General features: G+C 49.2%; 2 protein-coding genes across 8 annotated transcripts in view; one reads left to right on the plus strand and one right to left on the minus strand.

Annotated features, from left to right (window-relative positions):
• LOC122386123 (protein SMG8-like) overlaps positions 1-23,511 on the plus strand; it is a 37,965-nt gene that overhangs the window by 2,451 nt on the left and 12,003 nt on the right. For all 5 annotated transcript variants that reach the window (XM_043375000.1, XM_043375003.1, XM_043375002.1 and 2 more), the window contains 7 exons: positions 685-807; positions 1,370-1,521; positions 1,841-2,080; positions 2,441-2,565; positions 20,535-20,716; positions 20,924-21,010; positions 21,432-21,572. In XM_043375000.1, coding sequence (XP_043230935.1) covers positions 685-807; positions 1,370-1,521; positions 1,841-2,080; positions 2,441-2,565; positions 20,535-20,716; positions 20,924-21,010; positions 21,432-21,572 — 1,050 coding nt within the window. The remainder of the gene's footprint in view (positions 1-684; positions 808-1,369; positions 1,522-1,840; positions 2,081-2,440; positions 2,566-20,534; positions 20,717-20,923; positions 21,011-21,431; positions 21,573-23,511) is intronic.
• Positions 3,026-10,211, minus strand: LOC122386124 (long-chain-fatty-acid--CoA ligase 5-like). 3 transcript variants are annotated; one of them, XM_043375006.1, is made up of 2 exons: positions 10,018-10,211; positions 3,026-5,622 (listed from the first exon to the last, which is right to left on the minus strand). In XM_043375006.1, the coding sequence occupies exon 2, from the start codon at positions 5,546-5,548 to the stop codon at positions 3,500-3,502; it is 2,049 nt and encodes a 682-aa protein (XP_043230941.1). In that variant the 5' UTR covers positions 5,549-5,622; positions 10,018-10,211; the 3' UTR covers positions 3,026-3,499. The 3 variants fall into 3 exon arrangements, with proteins under 3 accessions (XP_043230941.1, XP_043230942.1, XP_043230943.1); XM_043375007.1 differs by lacking the exon at positions 10,018-10,211 and adding an exon at positions 8,025-8,149; XM_043375008.1 differs by lacking the exon at positions 10,018-10,211 and adding an exon at positions 7,955-8,085.

Consider the following 23,511-nt stretch of genomic DNA (forward strand, 5'->3'; position numbering starts at 1 on the left):
TTGTAAGTGATACCAAACTGCTCGCCTGGTCAAGGCGCGTCGTTTGGTATGCAGCATGACCATACCCCACAACCTCATTGATGAAGGACCTGTCACCTGACCTTGACCTCAGGTCAAATTTCAAATTGACCTGTGAAGGTCATCACATACTTATTTCGCATCGCCTCGGCGAGAGCAATAAAAAATGTATTGGTTTTATGTCTCTATGTTTCTTAGTTTAAAAGTTATATAGGTAACTAATTCCAAAACATTTTATCGTTGATGACCTCTGGTGACCTAAATATTGACCTGACCTGAAAATGTTTTATGTAAAAGTTGTAGATCTTTAAACGACCTATCAAACGCCTTTTGCCGTTTGTCGCTGCGATGTGTAGTTTTTGAGATTTGAAGGGGGGGGGCCGAATCGGCCCCTCCCCCCCCGCCAGTTTCTTGTCCCGGCGGAGCCCGCCAGGAATAGGGTTAAATCTATTCAGTTTATGCTAAAACAGTTTGATGAAGTAGACAATGCCTAGATAGCTCAGAGCTCCAGCCCAGACAGAAAGCCAACAGCTTTTACAAGTATGCCTTGCGCCTCTATGTTTCCTGTGTACATTGACCACACCTTTTAGTTTCCTAGACGCAGTGGATCTCGTGCCGTATGCGCCGTCGTTTCCGGCCCTCACTGACCACGCCGGTGTCCGCCAGACGCGTGTCGAGGGGTTCTACTGCGCCGCCGAGAACGTGGTGTACCTGCACCTGCGCTCCTCGCTGGACACGGCCGCGCTCTGCCGACTCTGCCGGGACATGAGGGAGACCATCGACGAGAGCGTGAGTCAGCCGCGCCGCCCAGTGGTCCCCGACTCCCCGACTGCCCCTCGCTGTGCTGCCGGGACAGGGAGCGGCGGTGCATCGCTGGTTAAATAAGTGGATCTATGCCTCCACAGCGCCTCTTAGAGGTTATTGAGTGGTATCAGTTTTTACTCCACCATTTTTTACATTGTTTCCATGCACTGCCCCAAAAGTATGCATTCTAATGATTGTCAGTGTCATGATTTGCAACATGGAAAAAGGTATGTAGTTACGATGTGATTCTCTCACTTATGAGACGTGGCCTGTCCGGTCAGGTATGCTCGTGCTGATGGCATGGTCTGTTGGATAGTGTTCACTGATGGTGTGGTCTCTGGTCTGACAGGGTCTGCTGATTTTATGGTCTATTTCACAGGGTCTGCTGACGCCTGACAGTGTGGTCTGTTAAATAGGGTTTGCTGACGGCGTGCTCTGTTGACTAGGATGTTGATGGTATGGTCTGTCTGACAGGGGCTGCAGTGCTGACGTGGGCCGGTCAGTGTCCTGTATGATCCGCTGACGGTTTGCTCTCTCTCTCTAACAGGGCCTACTGACGGTGTGGTCGGAGCTGCGCTACTCGGCGGCCCGGGCCCTTCTGCTGCTGTTCTCCGTCTCCCACCTGGTGGTGCTCCACCACCCCAATCACGTGTTCGACCTCAGCTACATCCCTCTATTCCTGGCCATAGACGCGTGCCGGTGAGTGTTCGGGAGGCTGACAATGACCGCCGAGCCGTATCTGCCGGTGGGGGTGCCCCGCTGGGTGGCGGTGGCGGGAAAGGGGCGGTGTTACGACTGGGGCCATACGTGTTTGTGAGATAAAATGTGGTGGATATGGGAGAGGACAGAAACATTTCGGGGCCGTGGTGTATTGAACCAACCGCACATAACTAGTTTGATTTTAGCCAATACCGATGTTACCCATCAGTATGGGTGATGTTGTTCGCGCCAAAGACTGAGCCATTTATTTCATAGCTCCGTCCGAACCCCCCTGACACCCGGTCTGCCCACCATTCAGTCAGCGCCTGCTGCGTCCGGTGAGCGACACGCTGCGCTCGGTGGCCGGCCTGCCGTCGGGCTGGGTGAACCACGGCCGGCCCTGCCCGCCGCGCGTGCTGTTCCACTTTGGCAGCGTGCCGCCGGCGGTGGCGCGGCACCGTCCGCGCTCCGGCCGGCCGGCCACCGAGCAGCTGCAGCACAGCCTCGAGGACCAGATCTACCGGCTGCTCAGGAAGGTGCGACTCATCACCAACGCCAGGTGAGAGCCTGCTGGGGAAGGGATGGGAGGGTGACTGGCAGCGGGACTCTACAGACAAAATGTGAGCAGGTGCTTGGCCTCTTAATAGTAACCCTTTGCAAGGACTGGCATCTGCTTTAGGAATACCATGTTGGAAAATGGAGGAGTCACTTCCTAAACTGCCTGCTAAACTGATCGCTCCCGCCATGCTGTTGTGTATGTGGCACTGTTACTGTTATATATCGTCCGTTCTCACGCTGCCCAGAGACAGCCGCCGGGCGCCCTTGACCACCCTCTCTCTCTCTCTCTCTTTCCCGCCCATCCAGCAGAATTCAATCGCTATTTGTCGCCGCCACCCTGACCGTTTCGTTCCTCCGGCAGTGTTCAGTCGCTGTTTGCGCTCCCCGGCAACCAGCCGTTCGTGTTTGTGGAGGGAGGACGACCGCCGGGCGACTCTGACCCGCTGCTGGCCCAGGTCCGACTCCTGCACAAACTGTGCCTCTCGGGTGAGTCAGGGCGGACACCTGCACAAACTGTGCCTTTTGGGTGTCGGGACTGACACCTGCACAAACTGTGCCTGTCGGGTTAGTCTGACACAAACTGGGCTTATCGGGTGAGTCAGGGCCGAACCGTGCACCAACTGTGCCTCTCGGGTGTGTTAGTGCGGACTCCCGCGTTAACTGCTCATTGCGTGAGTCCTCAAATTGTGCTCATAGGGTGAGTCGGAACAGACTCCTACACCAGCTGTGCTTCTCGAATGAGTAATATCTGGCTCGTGCACAGACTCGATGGCTCAGGTAGCCCGGTGTCGAATAAGCTAAGTTTTTTTTTTTTGCGTTGACGCCGAGTGCCCCTCGCCAAGACCGTGTGCGGAAGACGGGAGGAGCAAGCGCAGCCTTTCCAAGTCACAAATCGTCAGGTACCATCAGATCAGATAGCACCAGCAGGCGACCAAACACAGAAGGCGATCAGTATGAAGACCTTTATTACCCTAACCGCGCTACAGTATTTGGTGCATCACATGACGACTAGCGAGGCAGGCCGGGAACAACCCGAGAACAATTAAGTACTTATCGAAGGAGTTCTGCTCGGCGCTCGGCGAACCAACGTATCCATGCTTAAAAACAAATATGGAATATACCATTCCTGGAGTCCATTATGCCCATTTGTGACCCCAAGGGTCGTTTGTTCTAAGCTGAGATGCAAATCTGAACAAAATTCAAGACGTAAAAATCGCAGCCACCGAATAAATATGCTACCGATAGCGCTTGCAGCCATGCCGCTGAGCATGAAGTACCCGCAGAACCGCGTCTATGTGACTAGAGATGCAATTCGAGGGACCCGCGACCCAAGTAAAGACGAGTCGTGCGGCGCTGCGCCGGGCGAGGCGGAACCTGCACTGCTGGTGCAGTTGGCGCTCGGTCGGACGGAGTCGGCCGCTCACTCCAGCCGCGAGTACATGTCGGCGATCTGCGCCTGGAAGTGGCGCCGGATCTGCGGCCGCTTGGCCTTCAGCGTGGGCGTCAGCAGGCCGTTCTCGGTACTGAGCGGCTCCGGCGACAGGTACACGTCCTTGATCTTCTCGAAGCCCTTGAGGCCGGTCTGCGCGGCGAGCCGGCCCAGCTCGGCCATCACGGCCGCCTTGAGCGGCGGCTCGGCGCACAGCTGCGCCAGCGGCACGTCGGGCACGCCCTCGCGGCGCCGCCACGCTTTCACAGAGTCCGAGTCCGGCACTACCACGGCCACCAGACACGACTTGAGGCTGTCACCGTCCACGAATATCTGGCCCACCAGCGGCGAGCGCATGAAGATGTTCTCTAGCCGCTCGGGGGCCACGTACTCGCCCTGTGACAGTTTAAAGATGTTCTTTTTGCGGTCGATGATGCGGAGGGTGCCGTTGGGCAGCCACTGGCCGATGTCTCCCGTGTGCAGCCAGCCGTCCTCATCCAGCGCCTCGTCCGTCAGCTCGGGCGCCCGGTAGTAGCCCTTGAAGACCTGCGCGCCGCGCACGCACACCTCGCCGCGCCCATCGGCCGCCGAGTAGCCCATGTCAGGCACGTCGGCCAGCTTGATGGCGCACGAGGAGAGCGGCGGCCCGACGTGGCCGACCGTGTGGTCGCCCGGCATCGTCAGCGTGCACGGACACACGCACTCGGTCTGCCCGTAGCCCTCCACGATCAGACAGCCGAGCGCGGCGCGCATGAAAGTGAGCACGGCCGGCGCCATGGGCGCGGAGCCCACCACCACCACGCGCAGCCGGCCGCCGAACCCGGCGCGCACCGGCGCCAGGATGTACTTGTCCCAGACGGTGTCGGACGAGACGACGCCGCGCGCCAGCTGCCGCTCCTTGGCGGCCAGCGCGCAGCGCAGCAGCGCCGACTTGACGCGGCTCTGGCCGGCCGTGGCCAGCGTCTTGTCGTGGATCCGGTTGAAGATACGCGGCACGGCCGGGATGCAGGTGGGCCGCAGCGCCTTCAGGTCGTCCATGAGGCCGCGGATGTCGCCCCGGTAGAAGCCGATGGCGCCGCCCACCATATACATGCCCACCTGGCAGACGCGCTCGAACGTGTGCGACAGCGGCAGGAAGCTGAGCATCACGTCGTCGCTGCGTAGCGTCTGGGTGTCCAGGTGTAGCAGCACGGCAGACACGTTGGCCACCACGTTCTCGTGGGTCAGCATCACGCCCTTGGGGTCTCCGGTGGTGCCGGACGTGTAGCTGATGGTGGCCACGTCCTGCGGCCGCGGCGGGATCTCCTTGACCGCCATCAGCGCGCCGCGCGACTCCACCTCGGCGAAACTGCTGACGCGCAGCCCGGCCTCGCGCACACGGCGCGCCGTCTCCGGGCTCAGCTCGCCCATGTGGATGATGTGCTGCAGCGCCTCGGGCCGCTGCTCCAGCAGACTGAGCGCGCGCGCGTCCGAGTCCACCACCACGGTGGAGATGTTGCCGTGCGCCACGATGTAGGAGCACGCCTCGGGGCCGAGCGTGTCGTACAGCGCCACGGTGATGATGCTGTACGCGTAGCAGCCGTACTCGGCGATCACCCACTCTGGCCGGTTCTGGGCGTAGATGCCCACCAGGGTCGACTGGCCCGGGGACAGGCCGCCGCCCACCAGTCCGCTGCCAAAGTCGCGCGCGCGCCGCACAAAGTCGCCGTAGCTGAGCCACTGGTAGGGCGCGGCGGCGTCGGCGCGCCAGCCGAGGCAGTTGCCGTCGCCGGAGAGCTTGAGGCCGCGGCGCGGTACCTCGTGCAGCGTGCGGCAGGCCGGGTCCAGGAAGCGGACGAACTCGCCGCCGTCGCGGTACTTGTCCAGCGGCTGGCGCGAGGTGCGCGCCTGCTCAGAGCCGGATGAGGCCGCCGCGCTCTGGTCGTCCAGTGGCACCGGCGGCTGCACCGGCGCCGGTTCCGAGAGCAGGTAGTAGGCGGCGGCGGCGCCGGCGGCCGCCGTCAGCGCCACGGCGCCGCCCACCTCCAGGTAGTCTGCCATCTGGTGGTCGGAAATGCGACTTCGAGTTTTGTTGTCTGTTGGCAGGCGGCCGCGGAGGGGAGAGCGGTTCCTATCTGCGCAGATAGAAAGGGTCGAGTCAGTCGAGTACGTTGGAATTCACCGAGACGCAAACATTTGGACGTGCGATGTCATACAAATATTTGGACCTGTCTGAACGATAAGGATGAGTGCCGACTGCCGGCTATCACAGAAATGTCGACTCGGCAATCCGAGCCGGCTGGGGTGACAGTTTTCACTACACTCAGACAACTGTTTGGCATGACATTATGGAGTCGGTATCAAACAATGTGCGCTCAGTGCTGCGATGCACGGCTTTCGAACTCCACATCAACCCTTGTCACATACACTCTACCCTCTGAATCTCTGCACAGTCTGTGCCTCACGGGTTACTGTGTACCGGGTCCTGGGTACACATGTGTCCAACTTTGCATACACAATGCTGTCTGTTTAACTCATCGGTCACATCGGCCGCAAAACGACTGCGCAATTAACACCATAAATACGCAGCGACCTTCAGCTCGCTGACCAAACAACCTCTGCGTTGTTCGCGATTCCGCAGAGCACGCTTTATAGCAGACATTTTCCAGCCGCCTTTCACAGGGTTATCAGGGTTTAAGACGATGTGTAGTCTCCTTATAGCTTAGCATATGTAGCGCACTTGAGTATCTATCTATAGCCTTGAAACCCGCGATAATGTCGGTCTCAACTCTCAATGACGGTAATCGGTGCAACATGCCGTCTATAGATGGCACGTCCGCGGGCGCGCCACTTGACACCTCTCGACTGGCGGTGACGGCACGCCCCTGTCAGCCTGAAGAGGCGCCTCCCGCGGAGACTTGGCGTCCGCCGGGCCCGAAACGGATCGCTATCAATAGCACACAATGTCCCGCTGGTATCGCTCTCGGGCGAATAGTGAGTAGTACGGGCTTAGGGATGACTCCGTCGAGCTGGAAGTCATTGCTTCCTTCCATTTGCACTAACGCTTTAGGATATGTTTTGTGTAAGTCGTAATAGTTAGAAACAATGTACTTTTTAATTATACGAAATCGAAATGTATTGCGATAGCAGAAATGGCATAAGTTTGATCTTCAATTTCATTACCACCCAGACTAATCCACACACCCTCGGAGGGCAATATCGAGTGTTGTGTGTTGTCGGGGAAAGAGCAGCGTATCCATCCGGTCGGCGACAGTCCCGTCACGTGCTAATGGAATCTCACGCACCGATAACAATGGCCATTTACGACCCGCCACGCCGCGTCCATACGCCAGGAGTGAAGTGGGGGCGCAAAAAAAGAGAGTAAAAAGCGGTCGTCTCGCCACTGTCGACCCAGGTACAAACTCCAAAGGTTCGATGGCGTGATGATGATGCCCCCTAAGCGATGTGAAGTTGCATAATGTGATTTTGATTTAAATGCAAAAAAGAAAGCGCACTAATGCTGCGACTTGCGCTCGCTTATAAAAATAATAAAGTTACTTTGTAATCTTGGTCTCCTTCATGGTCTCACTTCGTAGTTTATGCCTCTGGAAGTGAGGATAATACGAAGGCTTATACCCTTACCAGACTCTGTATAAGGCGCCCTAGGTATAAGGAGGCCGATTATAGCGGCATGAACCGACTACCACTGGGTGCTCCCATGTCCAGAACCGGTTTCTGACACCATTCACGGCCTCCATTTTTCCTACCGGCCCGCTACAGTGAGCCTGCTACCGGCCACCAACGAGCGACGACACCAGCGCGCGAGGAGCGGAAAACGTATGGCCCACGGACAAGTAACGCAGTCCCTTTCCCATCCTCGCCATGATCAACGTTATGCCCCATCCGCCCTAGTTGAAAAAGAACGAGTAGCACTGATTGCGATAGACCGATTATCGACAGCCCTGTTGCCCTTTTGGTAGACAAACAGATTTGTGGCCCCGCCTGGCCTGGTCGAACGCCTCGGCGCGCGGCTGACTCTCGGCTATTGATTTGGGGCGTGCCCGGCTTCAGCAAAGTACAGCGGTGTATGTAGCGGTGGAATGTTAACTGCGCCGCTGGGCTATGAATTCCGTCAAACCGGACAGTTGCGTGTCAGGTGATATGGCTCGGTCAATCTTTGGCAATGTGTCGATAGACAATACTACTGCGCCCATCATTTGACTGTTTGACCCGGCAGTCGCAACCCAAATTGAATTTACGAATTAAAATTGTTTTTGCTTAGCTTATAATCCGCATTTCTGTCATAAGATTTGCATCGTAAATCTTACCAAAGAATTTCAACAGGTTGTGAAGTTATCACCAAATATTTTCAGGGCAGATTCGTAACAGATTGGACGGTGTGTGCGATGGTCCCCGTTTTCTGTGCTGGCGCACGCAGGTGCCAAACACCAGTCACCTATACTTTACCTCCGGTGCGGCAGTCTGTCGCACACACAACAGTATGGGGCGGCGGTGGGTCGGCTGAGGCCACGCTCACCTCGCGCTGACGACCGGCGCACTTCACTGGGCCGGGGCCGTCGGCGGGGAGGCTTATACTCGTCTGTATCGGGTGCGGACGCACGGCCTCGCGGGGTGGGTGGACCGGGTGGACTCCGTCCCGTGCCGTCTGTCACAGCGGCTCCCTCCGCGCCACGCCGGAGGGGGCAGGGAGAACAAAAACCAGCCACGCGAGACGCTCGCTGCAGACAGTGGTCCGAATTAGAGTGGCTGCAATATAAGCACGCAGCATGTAGGGATGATGTAAACGATCCTTCACAAAATTTAAACAACAAAAGTTCCAGTTGATTGATGTTAACCATACCTGTGGTCTGATGTTAACCATACGTGTGGTCACTGATCACTAATGCACATACTATTTTACTATTCACCAAACTGGCATCGGCAGGCTGTGTAATTGGCGTATATTTGATTCTGAAAAGTAAATTATAAGATTCTAGTGGTATTCCCAGTATGATGCAAACCCACACCTATTTTTTTTTTTAATTCATGTTGCTTCAAAAACTTAAAATTGGTACGGTCAGGGCTATATTTATGAGATATCCTATCAAAGCCCACTGTGCTGCTGCTCATGGTGTTGTAGATGGAAGAATAATAGAAGGGCATGCACCTGCATGGTAACTGCTTTCTGATACATTTCTGGAAAACATTGTTTGTTGAAAATAGAGCATCTTGCAGTGTTGGTGTCATAGATGTGGCAAATGACTCATGTTTTGGTAACTTCACCTACATGTCCCTTATTGTTTTGATGTCATTCAGCAAATAGCCAGAATTCCTAAAAAGTACCATAAAGCTACAGTTGTAAAATAGCATTGGTTTACAATTCATTATGACAAATTGATGCAAGCTTATCAGAATTGAAGCAAAGTTCTAGGTCCATGAACAATTGTGGCTGTAGCTTTATATGGGTAGATAATCCATAATGCCTGTCTTTCTTCAACCCCTAGCATTTCACAAGTTTACATGTGAATTAATTGAGATAAAATGAGTGTCATCACATCACAAAAAAACATACATTGGTAATTCATTATGCTGCAAATTCACAACGGCAGCAGATCTGGTCATCTTCCTCCAGCATGTGCCGCTCGTGCTACATCTGCCTTACCAATACCCCTTCCTCTGCCCCAGTTTTTACAACCTTTTGTTGGAAGCCTACTTGAAAAGAGGTATGACTGGCAACAATCTCATAATGCCCCAGTACAGCCTGGAATCAAATACTGTGACCACCTCTCCCACATTTAGGTAGATACTTAGATACTTGGGTATTGAATTAAAGGGACCCTCCCACCTTAACATTAGATTTGAGTTGAGATAGCCAAAATGGGGTCCCTGGCTCACAATTACCGGTTTCGGCACTCACAACATCGAGAAATGCCTTAAATCGGAAATATTGAATTTCAAAATTGCAGCATTTTGATTCAGAGGGGCTAATGCTTAGGAATACCCCTCTGAATGTGTGACGTCAGCGCAAATATCTAACGATTTTTAAATGTTTGACTAAAACGTTTTGTAGCACGCTGTGGTATATGATATTTGCGCGCAACATCTGCCGCAAACGCCGCACTTCTAAAATAAAGTCGCTAGAAACAGCGGAGATCCCAAAAAGTAAACAAAAGTAAAAGTCTAATATCTTGAAAACCGGTGAATATTTTTCGGTGAAATTTGGTAGATATTCGTTTTCGCTCTTTCTGAACCGAGCGACATCACTTTCATGCTAATTCATAAACTTTTTTGAAGGTGGGAGGGTCCCTTTAACTGAATGAAAATACACTGATCCAGCTAACTTAACATAGACCTGCTGGTAGTGTTTCCCTCGCTTTGACATTAGGCGGGTACCTACATGTTGCAAATGTGCAGAAAAATTAAATCTTACTAATATTTGATTGAAGCAGTGGAAATGTGACTGGCCAATCACGTGGCAGCTGGCAGGGGCATGATCACATAGCGCACAAAAAAGCTGTTCCATGCATTACCTGTTTCTTTAACCGCTTCTGGTGGCCGGCACTGCCTGAAAGTGAACGTGAAGCCGGCTGGAGGCTCGCTCCCACGTCAGAGACACTCCCGACGGTAACCGGTTTTCTCAGCCAACCGGCGTTTCTCCCGATCCGGTGGCGTGACTCGTCCGTGTCCGTGAGCCTTTTCACATTTGACGTATGCTTTGTGAAAGACAGATTAGCGCAGGCTTAAATGTTTTGTGACGTCATTTTTACGTCATCCAGTCGTTGTAAATGTCGCAAGGAAGCGCAAGTTTGTCCCGACATCAATACTGAAGCTACTGCCATATTTTGTTTTGAAGGGAAAGTGGGAACACTTTTTCTCTACCGGCCTTTGAACCACCAAAGGCGTTACGGTCCAAGGGCGGACATCGATACAAGTGGCGCTACTCTAGCGGTAAATCTGAGAACTACTGACCGATCTCTGGTCATGTGACCTTGACCGGCTCCTGAGATTGGGGTCACGTGACACTCGGCCCGTCGGCGACCGCTCCGAAGCGAAAATTCAAGTTTGCAGTGGAACTTTGCATAGACGGACACCAATGACATATGATTCTAGATTAGCATTCGATACAGCGTTTAATTCTACACAGAATGACACTAAATTAAAGAGATTATCTGCCATCACTTCATCGCACTTTTTGTGGAACAGAAAGAATGTCGAGGCGACGTTGCATGCTAACGCAATGGGAGCGTAGCAGGGCGGCGTGCGATATGTACAGATTTATTGTTTTTGCCAACAAGCGAGGCAATAGTAAATTGAATCTAGAATGATATACGGTACTAAATTTAACGGGCTATTCAATGCTACTAATTATTCGAAGAATTAAAATAGCATCTCGTCGCAGATTTCAATTTGCTTACTCGTTAATATTTCCCAGGTTAGGTATGTACCTATTCGGCATTGCTCGTCTGACAACATTAACCTTCGAGTTTGCATCAAGTTTTCATGTTGATACGTACAATGAAATGTCGATTCTAGATGGCTTTTCAATAAAGTGCTCAATTCTACACAGTATGGCACTGTTGAAAAGGATAAATCTGCTATCACTTCACCGCACTATTAGTGGAACAAGAGGATATTGCGTATATTGCGATGGGAGCGGGACGCCGCCGCGAACGATGCATGCCAATTGATTGTTGCCAATAAACAACGGAATAATACGTTGGTTCCAGAATATTGTCCGGGAACACTTTTTACGGGCTTTTTAATGATACCGGCTATTTGAGGAATGAGAATGATATCTCGTCGCAGATTTTATTTTTCCTACTTGTGTTTATTTGGAGGCCCATGGAGCACTGCTGGCCATACATAGCTTTTATCAAGTTTAATTGGCATACACGATAAAATGTCGATTCTAGACAAGCATTCGATACAACGTTCAATTCTACACAGAATGACACCAAATTCGAGGGATTATCCGCCATCACTTCACCGCACTTTTTGTGGAACAGAAGGAGTGTCGAGCCGACGCTGCATTTTAATGCAATGGGCGCGTCCAGGGCGGCGTGCGATGTGTGCATATTTATTGCTTTTGCCAACAAGCAAGGCAATGGTGAATTCAGTCTAGAATCATGTTGGGTTCTAAATTCAACGGGCTATTCAATGCTGCTAATTATTTGAAGAATTAAAATAACATCTCGTCGCAGCTTTTAATTTCCTTACTCGTTAACCCGCGCCCGGCTGGGGGTCCTGGATTTCCACGCCCTGCTGGGGGGGGGGGGTGTTTGAACACCCCCCCTTGTAACTCGGCTCCTGGGCCACGTAGCGATACGCGGAAGGCGGCGTTCGAAAGAGCGTCAAAAATAATGACGAAATCACTTCGGTCAATTTTTTGGTCAGGTCAAAGGTCAGGTCACCAGAGGTCATTGAAGGCAAAATTTCGCCGATTTCCAGGTCGAATATCGAAAATTTCCAAGAAGCCAACGCATAACTCGGGAACCAATAGAGCTACAGCGCCGCGGAAAAGCGCATTCGATAGCCCTATTAACGCCCTTTCTGAGTAATTCTCTCAGATTTGACCTAACGTCAACGGTTTTGCCTGCAGGGGGCAAAAACTGCAAAAATAGCCGATTTTTTCGGAAACAGTCTTTCGGCAATAACTTTTGATCCAAGCCTTGTACGAGCTTAATTTTACCGGCATCGTGTTCCTCTCGTCAAGACGCATCGAATGAACTATAACTTGACCTTGAAAGGTCAACTTGAAAATTTGACCTCAGGTCAAGGTCATGACCTGACCGGAAACGGTCATGTTGCATATCAGTCGATCCGTATCGTCGAGCTGAACACATCTAAGGCGTTTTCATCGCTCTAGCATGCCTCTATCAAAAGTTATTTGCGAAAAACTGTTAGATACAATTCGTGACCTAAGATGACCTCAGGGCATAAACAAGGGTCACGGACACCATTTTCATATTCAGTGTGTCTAAACCACTTGTAATTCAGTGTTTGGGAGTGTTTATAATGTCGTTCGTCCAAAAGAGGCGCATTTCAATTTTCTCCCATTGACTTATAATGGGGAGGTCGCAAAATTGACCTGACCTTAGGTCACCGATATCAAAATTCCGAGATATACATTTTATAGATACTGTTACTCTTATCAATCGCTGAAAGTTTCAAAGCGATCGGTCACTCGGTGTAGCTATGACAGACATTGAAACTTTTTATGAGGTGAGGTCACTTCAAGTGACCTGGTGACCTGACCTTGAATAACCTTGGTCTGAAATTTTCACAACATGTGTAGAATTGATGTATGATAAGGTATACCAAAAACGGCGGCGCTCCGCGCCGCCGTTTTTGAGATATTGGCGAAAAACCACAAGGGGGGTGTTCAAACACCCCCCCCCCCAGCAGGGCGCGGGTTAATATTTCCCGGCTTACCTATTCGGCATTGCTCGCCCAACAACCAATACCTTCGAGGCTCGCACCAAGTTTTCATATCGATGCGCAAAATTATGTGCAGATTCTAGATAGCTGTTTGATAAAGCAATCAATTCTACACAATATGGCACTGCTGAAAAGGACAATTCTGCTATCACTTCACAGCACTATTTGTGAAATAGAAGGATGTTTCATCGTTTCGCGAGAGGAGTGGGGCCCCGCCACGAACCATGTATGCTACTCGATTGTTTGTTACCAATAAACAAAGGAATAATACGTTGGTTCGATAATCGTGTCCGGTCCGGGAATACATTTTACGGGCTTTTTAATGATACCGGCCATTCGAGGAATGAGAATGATAACTCGTCGCAGATTTTATTTTTCCTACTTGTCTTTATTTGGAGAACCATGAGCACTGCTGGCCATACCAAGCTTTTAATAATTTTTATTGGCGTGCACGATAAAATGTTGATTCTAGACAAGCATTAGATACAAAGTTCAATTCTACATAGAATGACACCAGATTCGAGGAATTATCCGCCATCACTTCATCGCACTTTTTGTGGAACAGAAGGAGTGTCGAGCCGACGTCGCATTTTAATACAATGGGTGCGTCCAGGGCGGCGTGCGATGTGTGCATATTTATTGCTTTTGCCAATAAGCAAGGCAATAGTAAATTCAATCTAGAATCATGTTTGGTACTAAATTTAACGGGCTATTCAATGCTACTAATCAATCGAAGAATTAAACTAACATCTCATCGCAGATTTCAATTTGCTTATTCGTTAATATTTCCCAGGTTACCTATTCGGCATTGCTGGCCTGGCAACAATAATCTTCAAGTTCGCACCAAGTTTTCATATTGATGCGCACAATGAAACGTAGATTCTAGATGGCTGTTCAATAAAATGCTCAATTCTACACAACATGGCACTACCGAAAAGGATAAATCGGCTATCACTTCTCCGCACTATTTGTTCAACAGAAGGATATTGCATATTTTGCGATGGGAGCGGGGCGCCGCCGGGAAATATGCATGCCAATTAATTGTTTGGTGCCAATAAATAAGGGGATAGTACATTGGTTCTAGAATCGCATCTGGGAACACATTTTACGGGCTATTCAATAATACTGATTATTCGAAGAATGAGCACGATATCTCGTCGCAGATTTCATGTGTCCTACTTGTCTTTATTTAGGGGCCCATTGGGCACTGCTGGCTATACATTCTTCAATTCTGGCATACAGCTTCTATCAATTTTTCATGGACGTGCACGATAAAATGTCGATTCTAGACAAGCATTAGATACAACGTTCAATTCTACACAGAATGACACCAGATTCGAGGGAGTATCCGCCATCACTTCATCGCACTTTTTGTGAAACAGAAGAAGTGTCGAGCCGACGTCGCATTTTAATACAATGGGTGCGTCCAGGGCGGCGTGCGATGTGTGGATATTTATTGCTTTTGCCAAAAAGCAAGGCAATAGTAAATTCAATCTAGAATCACGTTTGGTACTAAATCTAACGGGCTATTCAATACTACTTATCAATCGAAGAATGAAAATAACATCTCGTCGCAGATTTCAATTTGCTTATTCGTTAATATTTCCCAGGTTACCTATTCGGCATTGCGGCCTGGCAACAATAATCTTCGAGTTCGCACCAAGTTTTCATATTGATGCGCTCAATGAAATGTCGATTCTAGATGGCTGTTCAATAAAATGCTCAATTCTACACAACATGGCACTACCGAAAAGGATAAATCGGCTATCACTTCTCAAAGGATATTGCATATTTTGCGATGGGAGCGGGGCGCCGCCGGGAAATATGCATGCCAATTAATTGTTTGGTGCCAATAAATAAGGGGATACTACATTGGTTCTAGAATCGCATCTGGGAACACATTTTACGGGCTATTCAATAATACTGATTATTCGAAGAATGAGCATGATATCTCATCGCAGATTTCATGTGTCCTTCTTGTCTTTACGTAGAGGCCCATTGGGCACTGCTGGCTCAACACTCTTCAATTCTGGCATACAGCTTCTATCAATTTCTTATGGACGTGCACGATAAAATGTCGATTCTAGACAAGCATTAGATACAGCGTTCAATTCTACACAGAATGACACCAAATTCGAGGGATTATCCGCCATCACTTCATCGCACTTTTTGTGGAACAGAAGGAGTGTCGAGCCGAGGTTGCATTTAAATGCAATGGGTGCGTCCAGGGCGGCGTGCGATGTGTGCAGATTTGTTGCTTTTGCCAACAAGCAAGGCAAAAGTAAATTCAATCTAGAAGCACATATGGTTCCAAATTTAACGGGCTTTTCAATGCTACCAATTATTTGAAGAATTAAAATAACATCTTGTCGCAGATTTCAATTTCCTTACTCGTTAATGTTTCCCGGCTTATTCGGCATTGCTGACCTGGCAACAATAATCTTCGATTTCGAACCAAGTTTTCATATTAATGCGCTCAATGAAATGTCGATTCTAGATGGCTGCTCAATAAAATGCTCAATTCTACACAACATGGCACTACCGAAAAGGATAAATCGGCTATCACTTCTCCGCACTATTTGTGCAACAAAAGGATATTGCATATTTTGCGATGGGAGCGGGGCGCCGCCGGGAAATATGCATGCCAATTGTTTGGTGCCAATAAATAAGGGGATAGTACATTGGTTCTAGAATTGCATCTGGGAACACATTTTACGGGCTATTCAAAAATACTGATTATTCGAAGAATGAGCATGATATCTCGTCGCAGATTTCATGTGTCCTACTTGTCTTTATTTAGAGGCCCATTGGGCACTGCTGGCTATACATTCTTCAATTCTGGCATACAGCTTCTATCAATTTCTTATGGACGTGCACGATAAAATGTCGATTCTAGACAAGCGTTAGATACAGCGTTCAATTCTACACAGAATGACACCAAATTCGAGGGATTATCCGCCATCACTTCATCGCACTTTTTGTGGAACAGAAGGAGTGTCGAGCCGAAGTTGCATTTTAATGCAATGGGTGCGTTCAGGGCGGCGTGCGATTAGTGCATATTTATTGCTTTTGCCAACAAGCAAGGCAATAGTAAATTCAATCTAGAATCATGTTTGGCACTAAATTTAACGGGCTATTCAATGTTACTAATCATTCGAAGAATTAAAATAACATCTCGTCGCAGATTTCAATTTCCCTACTCGTTAATACTTCCCGGCTTACCTATTCGGCATTGCTCGCCCAACAACCATAACCTTCGAGTTCTCACCAGGTTTTCATATCGATGCGCAAAATAATGTGTGGATGCTAGATAGTTGTTTAATAAAGCAATCAATTCTACACATTATGGCACTGCTGAAAAGGATGACTCTGCTATGACTTCACTGCACTATCTGTGAAATAGAAGGATGTCGTTTGGCGAGTGCCGTGGGGCCCCGTTGCGAACGATGTAGGCTAGGTATCGATTGTTTGTTGCCAATAAACAAAGGAATAATACGTTGGTTCTATAATCGTGTCCGGGAATACATTTTACGGGCTTTTTAATGATACCGGCTATTCGAGGAAGGAGAATAATAGCTCGTCGCAGATTTTATTTTTCCTACTTGTCTTTATTTGGGGGACCATGAGCACTGCTGGCCATACATAAGCTTTTATCAATCTTTATGGACGTGCACGATAAAATGTCGATTTTATACAAATATTAGATACAGAGTTCAATTCTACACAGAATGACACCAAATTCGAGCAGTAGTGGCGGAACACCTTCAATTAACGGGGGGGGGGGGGCACTGCCGACTTTTGGTTCCATTCTTTCCATGCAACGCCCATAACGCTAATGTCAAAATGCCAAAATCAAAGGGGGACACGGTGCCCCGGTGCTCTCCCCGTTCCGCCGCCTATGAATTCGAGGGATTATCCGCTATCACTACATCGCACTTTTTGTGGAACAGAAGGAGTGTCGAGCCGACGTTGCATTTTAATGCAATGGGTGCGTCCAGGGCGGCGTGCGATGTGTGCAGATTTATTGCTTTTGCCAACAAGCAAGGCAAAAGTAAATTCAATCTAGAAGCACATATGGTTCCAAATTTAACGGGCTTTTCAATGCTACCAGTTATTTGAAGAATTAAAATAACATCTTGTCGCAGATTTCAATTTCCTTTCCCGTTAATGTTTCCCGGCTTATTTGGCATTGCTGGCCTGGCAACAATAATCTTCGAGTTCGCACCAAGTTTTCATATTAGTGCGCTCAATGAAATGTCGATTCTAGATGGCTTTTCAATAAAGTGCTCAATTCTACACAACATGGCACTACCGAAAAGGATAAATCGGCTATCACTTCTCCGCACTATTTGTGCAACAAAAGGATGTTGCATATTTTGCGATGGGAGCGGGGCGTCGCCGGGAACGATGCATGCTAATTGATTGTTTGTTACCAATAAATAAGGGAATAGTACATTGGTTCTAGAATCGCAACTGGGAACACATTTTAGGGGCTATTCAATGATAGGATATTCAATATTCAATATTCAATTGCCTACTGATTATTCGAAGAATGAGCATGATATCTCGTCGCAGATTTCATGTGTCCTACTTGTCTTTACGTAGAGGCCCATTGGGCACTGCTGGCTCAACACTCTTCAATTCTGGCATACAGCTTCTATCAATTTCTTATGGACGTGCACGATAAAATGTCGATTCTAGACAAGCATTAGATACAGCGTTCAATTCTACACAGAATGACACCAAATTCGAGGGATTATCCGCCATCACTTCATCGCACTTTTTGTGGAACAGAAGGAGTGTCGAGCCGACGTTGCATTTTAATGCAATGGGTGCGTCCAGGGCGGCGTGCGATGTGTGCATATTTATTGCTTTTGCCAACAAGCAAGGCAAAAGTAAATTGAATCTAGAATCATGTTTAGTACTAAATTTAACGGGCTATTCAATGCTACCAATTATTCGAAGAATTAAAATAACATCTCGTCGCAGATTTCAATTTGCTTATTCGTTAATATTTCCCAGGTTACCCATTCGGCATTGCTGGCCTGACAACAATAGTCGTACCAAGTTTTCATATCGATGCGGAAAATGAAATGTCGATTCTAGATGGCTGTGCAATAAAGCATTCAATTCTACACAGTATGGCACTATTGAAAAGGATAAATCGGCTATCACTTCACCGCACTATTTGCGGAACAAAAGGATGTTATATAGTTTCGCGAGGGGAGTGGGGCCCGCCACGAACGATGTATGCCGTTCGATTGTTTGCTGCTAATAAACAAGGGAAAAGTATCCTGGTTCTACATATGGAATCACTTCCTAGAATATGCTCTACGGGCTATCAAATGATATTAGTTATTCGAAGAACAAAAATGATATACCGTTGAAGATTTTATTTTCCCTACATCATACCTAGCGGAATTCGAACGCACATAGAGCATTACTTGACAGACCTGCAAATACAAAGCCTGGTCAACAAAGCACCATGAATCTCCAAATAAAGACAAAAAGAAAATGAAGCCTGCACGACCAGATACCATTCTCATTCTTGTAATAATTAGCATCATTGAATAGCTAGCAAAATTTATTCCAGGACACGATTCTACGTACCAATTATTGTTATGTTTGTTGGCAAGAAACATCAGTCGGCATATATTCGCACGCGGGACCCGCCAGGCTCCCGTCACGAAAATATGCGACATCTTTTTGTTTCACAGAAGTGCGGAGGAGTTCCATCATATTTTTCCTTTTTAATAACATTATACTGCGTAGAAATTAGTGCTTTATCGACCAGCTGTCTAGAATCGACATTTTATTTTGCACGTCAATAGGAAAACTTGATACTGAAACTCAAAGTTTATTGTTGTCACGCCCAGCAATGCCGAATGAGCCGCGAACTATGAACAAGAAAGTTGAAGGCTGCAACAAAACAGCGTTCTTGTTCTTTGAATAATAAATAGCATTAGATAGTTCAACAAATTTAGAATCATACATGATTCTAGATTCAATTTATCTACACGCCGCTCTGATAGGCTCCCATTGCGTTAATATGCAATGACGGCCCTTCTGTTCCACGAAACGTGCGATTAAACTATGTGGGATTATCCCTTATTTTTAGTGTCATTTTGTGCAGAATTGAACGCTTTATCAAAAGCTTGTCAAAAATCGACATTTTATCGTGCATGTCGATAACAAAATGAATAGAAACGTAGGCCTGGCTAGCGATGCTACATGGACCTCCAAGTAAAGATAGTAGGGAAAATGAAATCTGCGACGAGGTATCCTCAATCCTCATTCTCCGAATAATTATTATCATTGAATAGCCCGTAAAATATTTTCCCGGATGTGATCTTAAAACCAATATATTCTTCCGTTGGTTGTTGGCAAAAAATAATCAATCATGGGGTTCAAGTCGTTCTGCGTTCACGGCCACGCCCCGCTCTCATCGGGGAAATATGCAGCATGACTTTGTTCCACAATTAGCGCCGTGAAGTGATAGCAGATTTCCCCTTTTAATAGCGCCATACTGTGAAGAATTGAACACTTTAGGTATCGGACACCTTTCTTGATCTAGAATCGGTCGATTGCATTGTGCGTGTCAACATGAAACTTGACATAGGTAACTCGAAGTTTATTGTTATCAGGCCCAGCAATGCAGAATGAGCCGTGAACACTGAACTATGAACGAGTAAGGAAATTGAAATCTGTGACGAGATGTTATTTTGATGTTTCGAATACCTAATAAGTAGGTGCCAGTGAATGGTCCGTTACATTTAGTACCGGACACGATTCCAGATTCAAATTAATATTGCTCTGCTTCTTGGCAAAAGCAATAAGTCTGCACACATCATAGGCCACAGTGTACGTTCCCATTGCTATAACCACGGAGACTATGCTATAGCATGCAATGTCGGCTGGACATTCTTTCTGTTACACAAAAAATGCGATGAAGTGATGGCGGATAATCTCTTGAATTTAGTGTCATTCTGTGTAAAATTAAACGCTGTATCGAATGCTAGTCTAGAATCATATGTCAATGATGTCCGTCTATGCAAAATTGCACTGCAAACTTGAATCTTCTCGTGGGACCGGCCGCCGGCGGGCCGAGCGTCACGTGACCCCAATCTCAGGAGCCGGTCAAGGTCACATGGCCTGAGTACAGTTAGTAGTTCCCAGATTCGCCGCCAGAGTAGCGCCACTTGCAACGGAATAAAAGAACGCTACATTGCGCGGTAGACTTTTAAAATGAACTTGAATATTTCTTCTTTGCCGACAGAACCCCAATGTCCCCGCTTGTATTGTTCTTGGACCCTAACGGGATTTTTGAAAAACGCAAAAGGACTTCATTCCAGTCACAGACTGAGACACTCGCTTCAGGAAGTCTTACTACAAACAACTAACATTTTACGATCCTTCTCACCTTCAGGTACAGTGCACCTCCCGTTTTATGTAGAACTGATTTTACGGACCAGACATTTTCAGCGTTTCGGCTTGCGCAAGTGGGCGCACACCTGACACCTGTGCATACGCCCGTGTCTGCGGCCTTCCATTGACCGGCCGGGACGGTGTGTCCGACTTTCCTTTCTGACACAGGGCCCCCTCCCCCCAGACGAGCGCGGCACCAGCCCACCGCCGGACGCCGTCAGCGCCCTGTGGCCCACCCAGCCGGCGTCCGCTGGGGCGGCGGTGTCGCCCTCTTTCGCAACGCTGGTCAGCCGCCACCTGAGCACCGCCAGGGGACGCGGCTTCGACGACAACGTCGGCAAACACCTGGCCGCGCCCAACTTCGACGTGCGTACCGGGCCAGTTGGGGAATTAGTCACTGACATATTGTAAAGGATTGTCGAGCTCGAGGCTTACCTTTAGCTCACAAGCGATTTTTCAGCGTTATCTTTGCAGTGACGCGATGGATCGCGTAGTGCCGTCCCACTCACCGCTGTTTTGAGCTCCAGGGGAGGGCCAGGTGATCTGATCGGTGACCCTGCTTCCCTGCCGCAGCTGCCGCCGGCCAACCTGTGGTTCGCCGCCTGCAGCAAGCTCTACGACGAGCTGGTGGCCACGCCGGCCGGCTCGGCCTTCAGCAAGGTGCGTGCAGAAGTCGACTTCACCGCGTGGCGCGTGCAGATGTGACTCGTCAGGCACACGTGACTTTCGCACATCACGTTACAGTTGATGCAATATGTGCGCAGAGGTGTAGCATAATGTCGTGTCTCTGACGACTGACATTCCATTTATTTTTCATAGCTCATCCTTAGCTATGCGGATTTTTGGTCTCAGTAATGTTCCAACTAAATTCCAACTGAAAGTCTTCTTTTCTATTGAATCACCTGATCTCAGTCCTGGCCTGAGCTCAACTCTGAGCTGACTCCAGGTCTGCTGCCATCTAACCCGTCCTCCTCAGTCACCTGCCCTGTCATCCTGAGCGCTGACCTTCCCTGCTCCTTTGACTGTGCTCTGTTCTGACCGTTCCCCGTGCCGTGACCGTCTGTCCTCCCCTTGCCGTTAGCCGCTGGCCAGCCTGCGCTCGGCGCTCGACTCGGACACGCGTTTCTCGGAGGCGCGCTGTGCCAAGGTGCTACCGATGGCCGTCTCCGCCTACCAGGAGGGGCTGCCAGCCCGATACTCGCTCGACTTCCACAACAGAAAGGTGGGTCCACCGCCAACGCGGTACCTACAGAACGGCTTGCAGAGGGCAGAAGGGACGCAGCTTAGTGTTTGCCGGTATATAATTGCATAAGCTTATAATTTGCTATTGCGTGGCTTTTATGCCATGTCTTCAGTCATGCTGGTGCGTTTTCCTGCATTTTATATCCACATTTCAAGCTCCACTAGGCTCCACCTATATGAGTATTTGTAGTGCGTGAGATGCCATAGTTGATCCCCGGTGCATTGCTATCCTTTGACATAACATGTGGATGTAGCTGCATCATTGATGAGATCAGGCGCGTATTGCTAACATTTTTGCCTCGTGCATGACGGAAATCGTAGACGATGCGATGGAAGTTCCGCACCGTTTACCGGACTTGGCGCAATATTTGAACAAATAACGTACGCCGCTCGAGCGAACATTCGTTATAACACCGTAATGCCGAGCTACTGTAAAGAATCACATGTAACGTTGCATGGGCATTGATAAGGGTGTGTGCTGGCTGGAAGGCTAGCGGGAGCATATCTATGTTTATCATAGCGGCTGCCTACCAAAGATCAATATCGACAATAGCTTGTTCCACTCGCGGCCGTTCCGCTCCATAGCGGACGGTACCACTTCCCGCCCGTCGTGGCTGCCCCCCTCCCCTCCGCCCTCCGTATCCGTCCTATTGACCGCGCGCCCACAGAGCGGAGCCGGGCCGGGGAACGATGGCAATCATATGAGGACAATGTCAGATCGGGCCCACTGGCAGACTGCGCGCTCCTGGAGGCCGTCGATGTTGTAGGATCCGGTTCGGTCTGGTCTGTAATGAAACCAGGACCGGCTATGGGCCGGTTAGGGTGTTTCGACCGATACGTCGACTCCATTTGTTGATCAGGTGTTTCCACCAGCACGGCGCGTTGCTCAGGTATGACCGGCCTTTGGTAACGTAGTCTCGATGCGGGCAAAGCGGCGGTATGCGCCGTCGGCAACGGCGAGCGCCGCCGTGTATTATATCATTATGGATCAATGCTCGCTTTTTATATGCTGAAACTGAAAGCATTGTTTATACAGTGGTCGTTTTTTTTTGCTGATGGTTTGCGTTGACCATTTGCTCGTGAATTCTGAAAAGGACGATTCATATGTCTTGAGGCTCGATAAGGCGCATGCAAATCGTCGTGCCAAGACTACGCGCATCCTCGTGCACATCATCTCGGTGTTTTCGGCCTTTGCTGAAAAAGCAGCGTACGATACAAAATCGGTTTATTGGCACAACACAGAAAATCGATGCCGATATCACGTCAACCACAACACAAACACAACAGCAGGCCGGATAGGCACGCCATGGACGGATAGTAAGTGGTGAAATAAGTGTGACTTGAGACGCACCCAGCGACCAATGCCGATGTCATTTCTGTTGGATATATCGACATTGCAGTTCCGGGGACTGGAATGGTCAGTAATTGTCTGCTCATTCGATACATCCTAAACGGTACAATATAGGAGCGCCACCCCCCTTGGAATGCAATGAGAGGTGCGAATGACATGAACACTAACTTCGTGTCAATGTTTGGTGCATAGACAATTTAGAGCCTAAAACTCGACATCGAACACGCTTCAAACTACGCATCTATGATCTATCAATGGAAACATCTCATTATAAAGCTCGGCTCTGGACCCGCTTAAAACGTTAACCGTTGACTTGCATGGGCTCGCTCCCCACCCAATCGACTGGTCTGCCATTGTGGCAGGAGTCGATAATCTGGCTGCGGGTAATTAGTTACAGTCGGGATCGTCAAATGTAGTCGGCTGCCAACGAGTCTAGCAGCGTGCTTCGCCTCACACCCCCTGTTCTGCGCTCTGCCACCCTCCGATAGGGCCGACGTGGTGCAGGGTCGGCGGCGAGCCGAGCACGCGGCCTATCTCGCGTCACCGCTCGCCGGGACGATAGCACGCG

Source organism: Amphibalanus amphitrite, unplaced genomic scaffold (assembly GCF_019059575.1).
Source record: "Amphibalanus amphitrite isolate SeventyFive unplaced genomic scaffold, NRLGWU_Aamphi_draft 000241F_arrow, whole genome shotgun sequence".
In the NCBI taxonomy this organism is placed as follows: Eukaryota; Metazoa; Arthropoda; class Thecostraca; order Balanomorpha; family Balanidae; genus Amphibalanus; species Amphibalanus amphitrite.

Excerpts from the sequence above, each read along its gene's own strand:
- LOC122386124 (XM_043375006.1), bottom strand. The coding sequence starts at position 5,548 with ATGGCAGACTACCTGGAGGTGGGCGGCGCCGTGGCGCTGACGGCGGCC.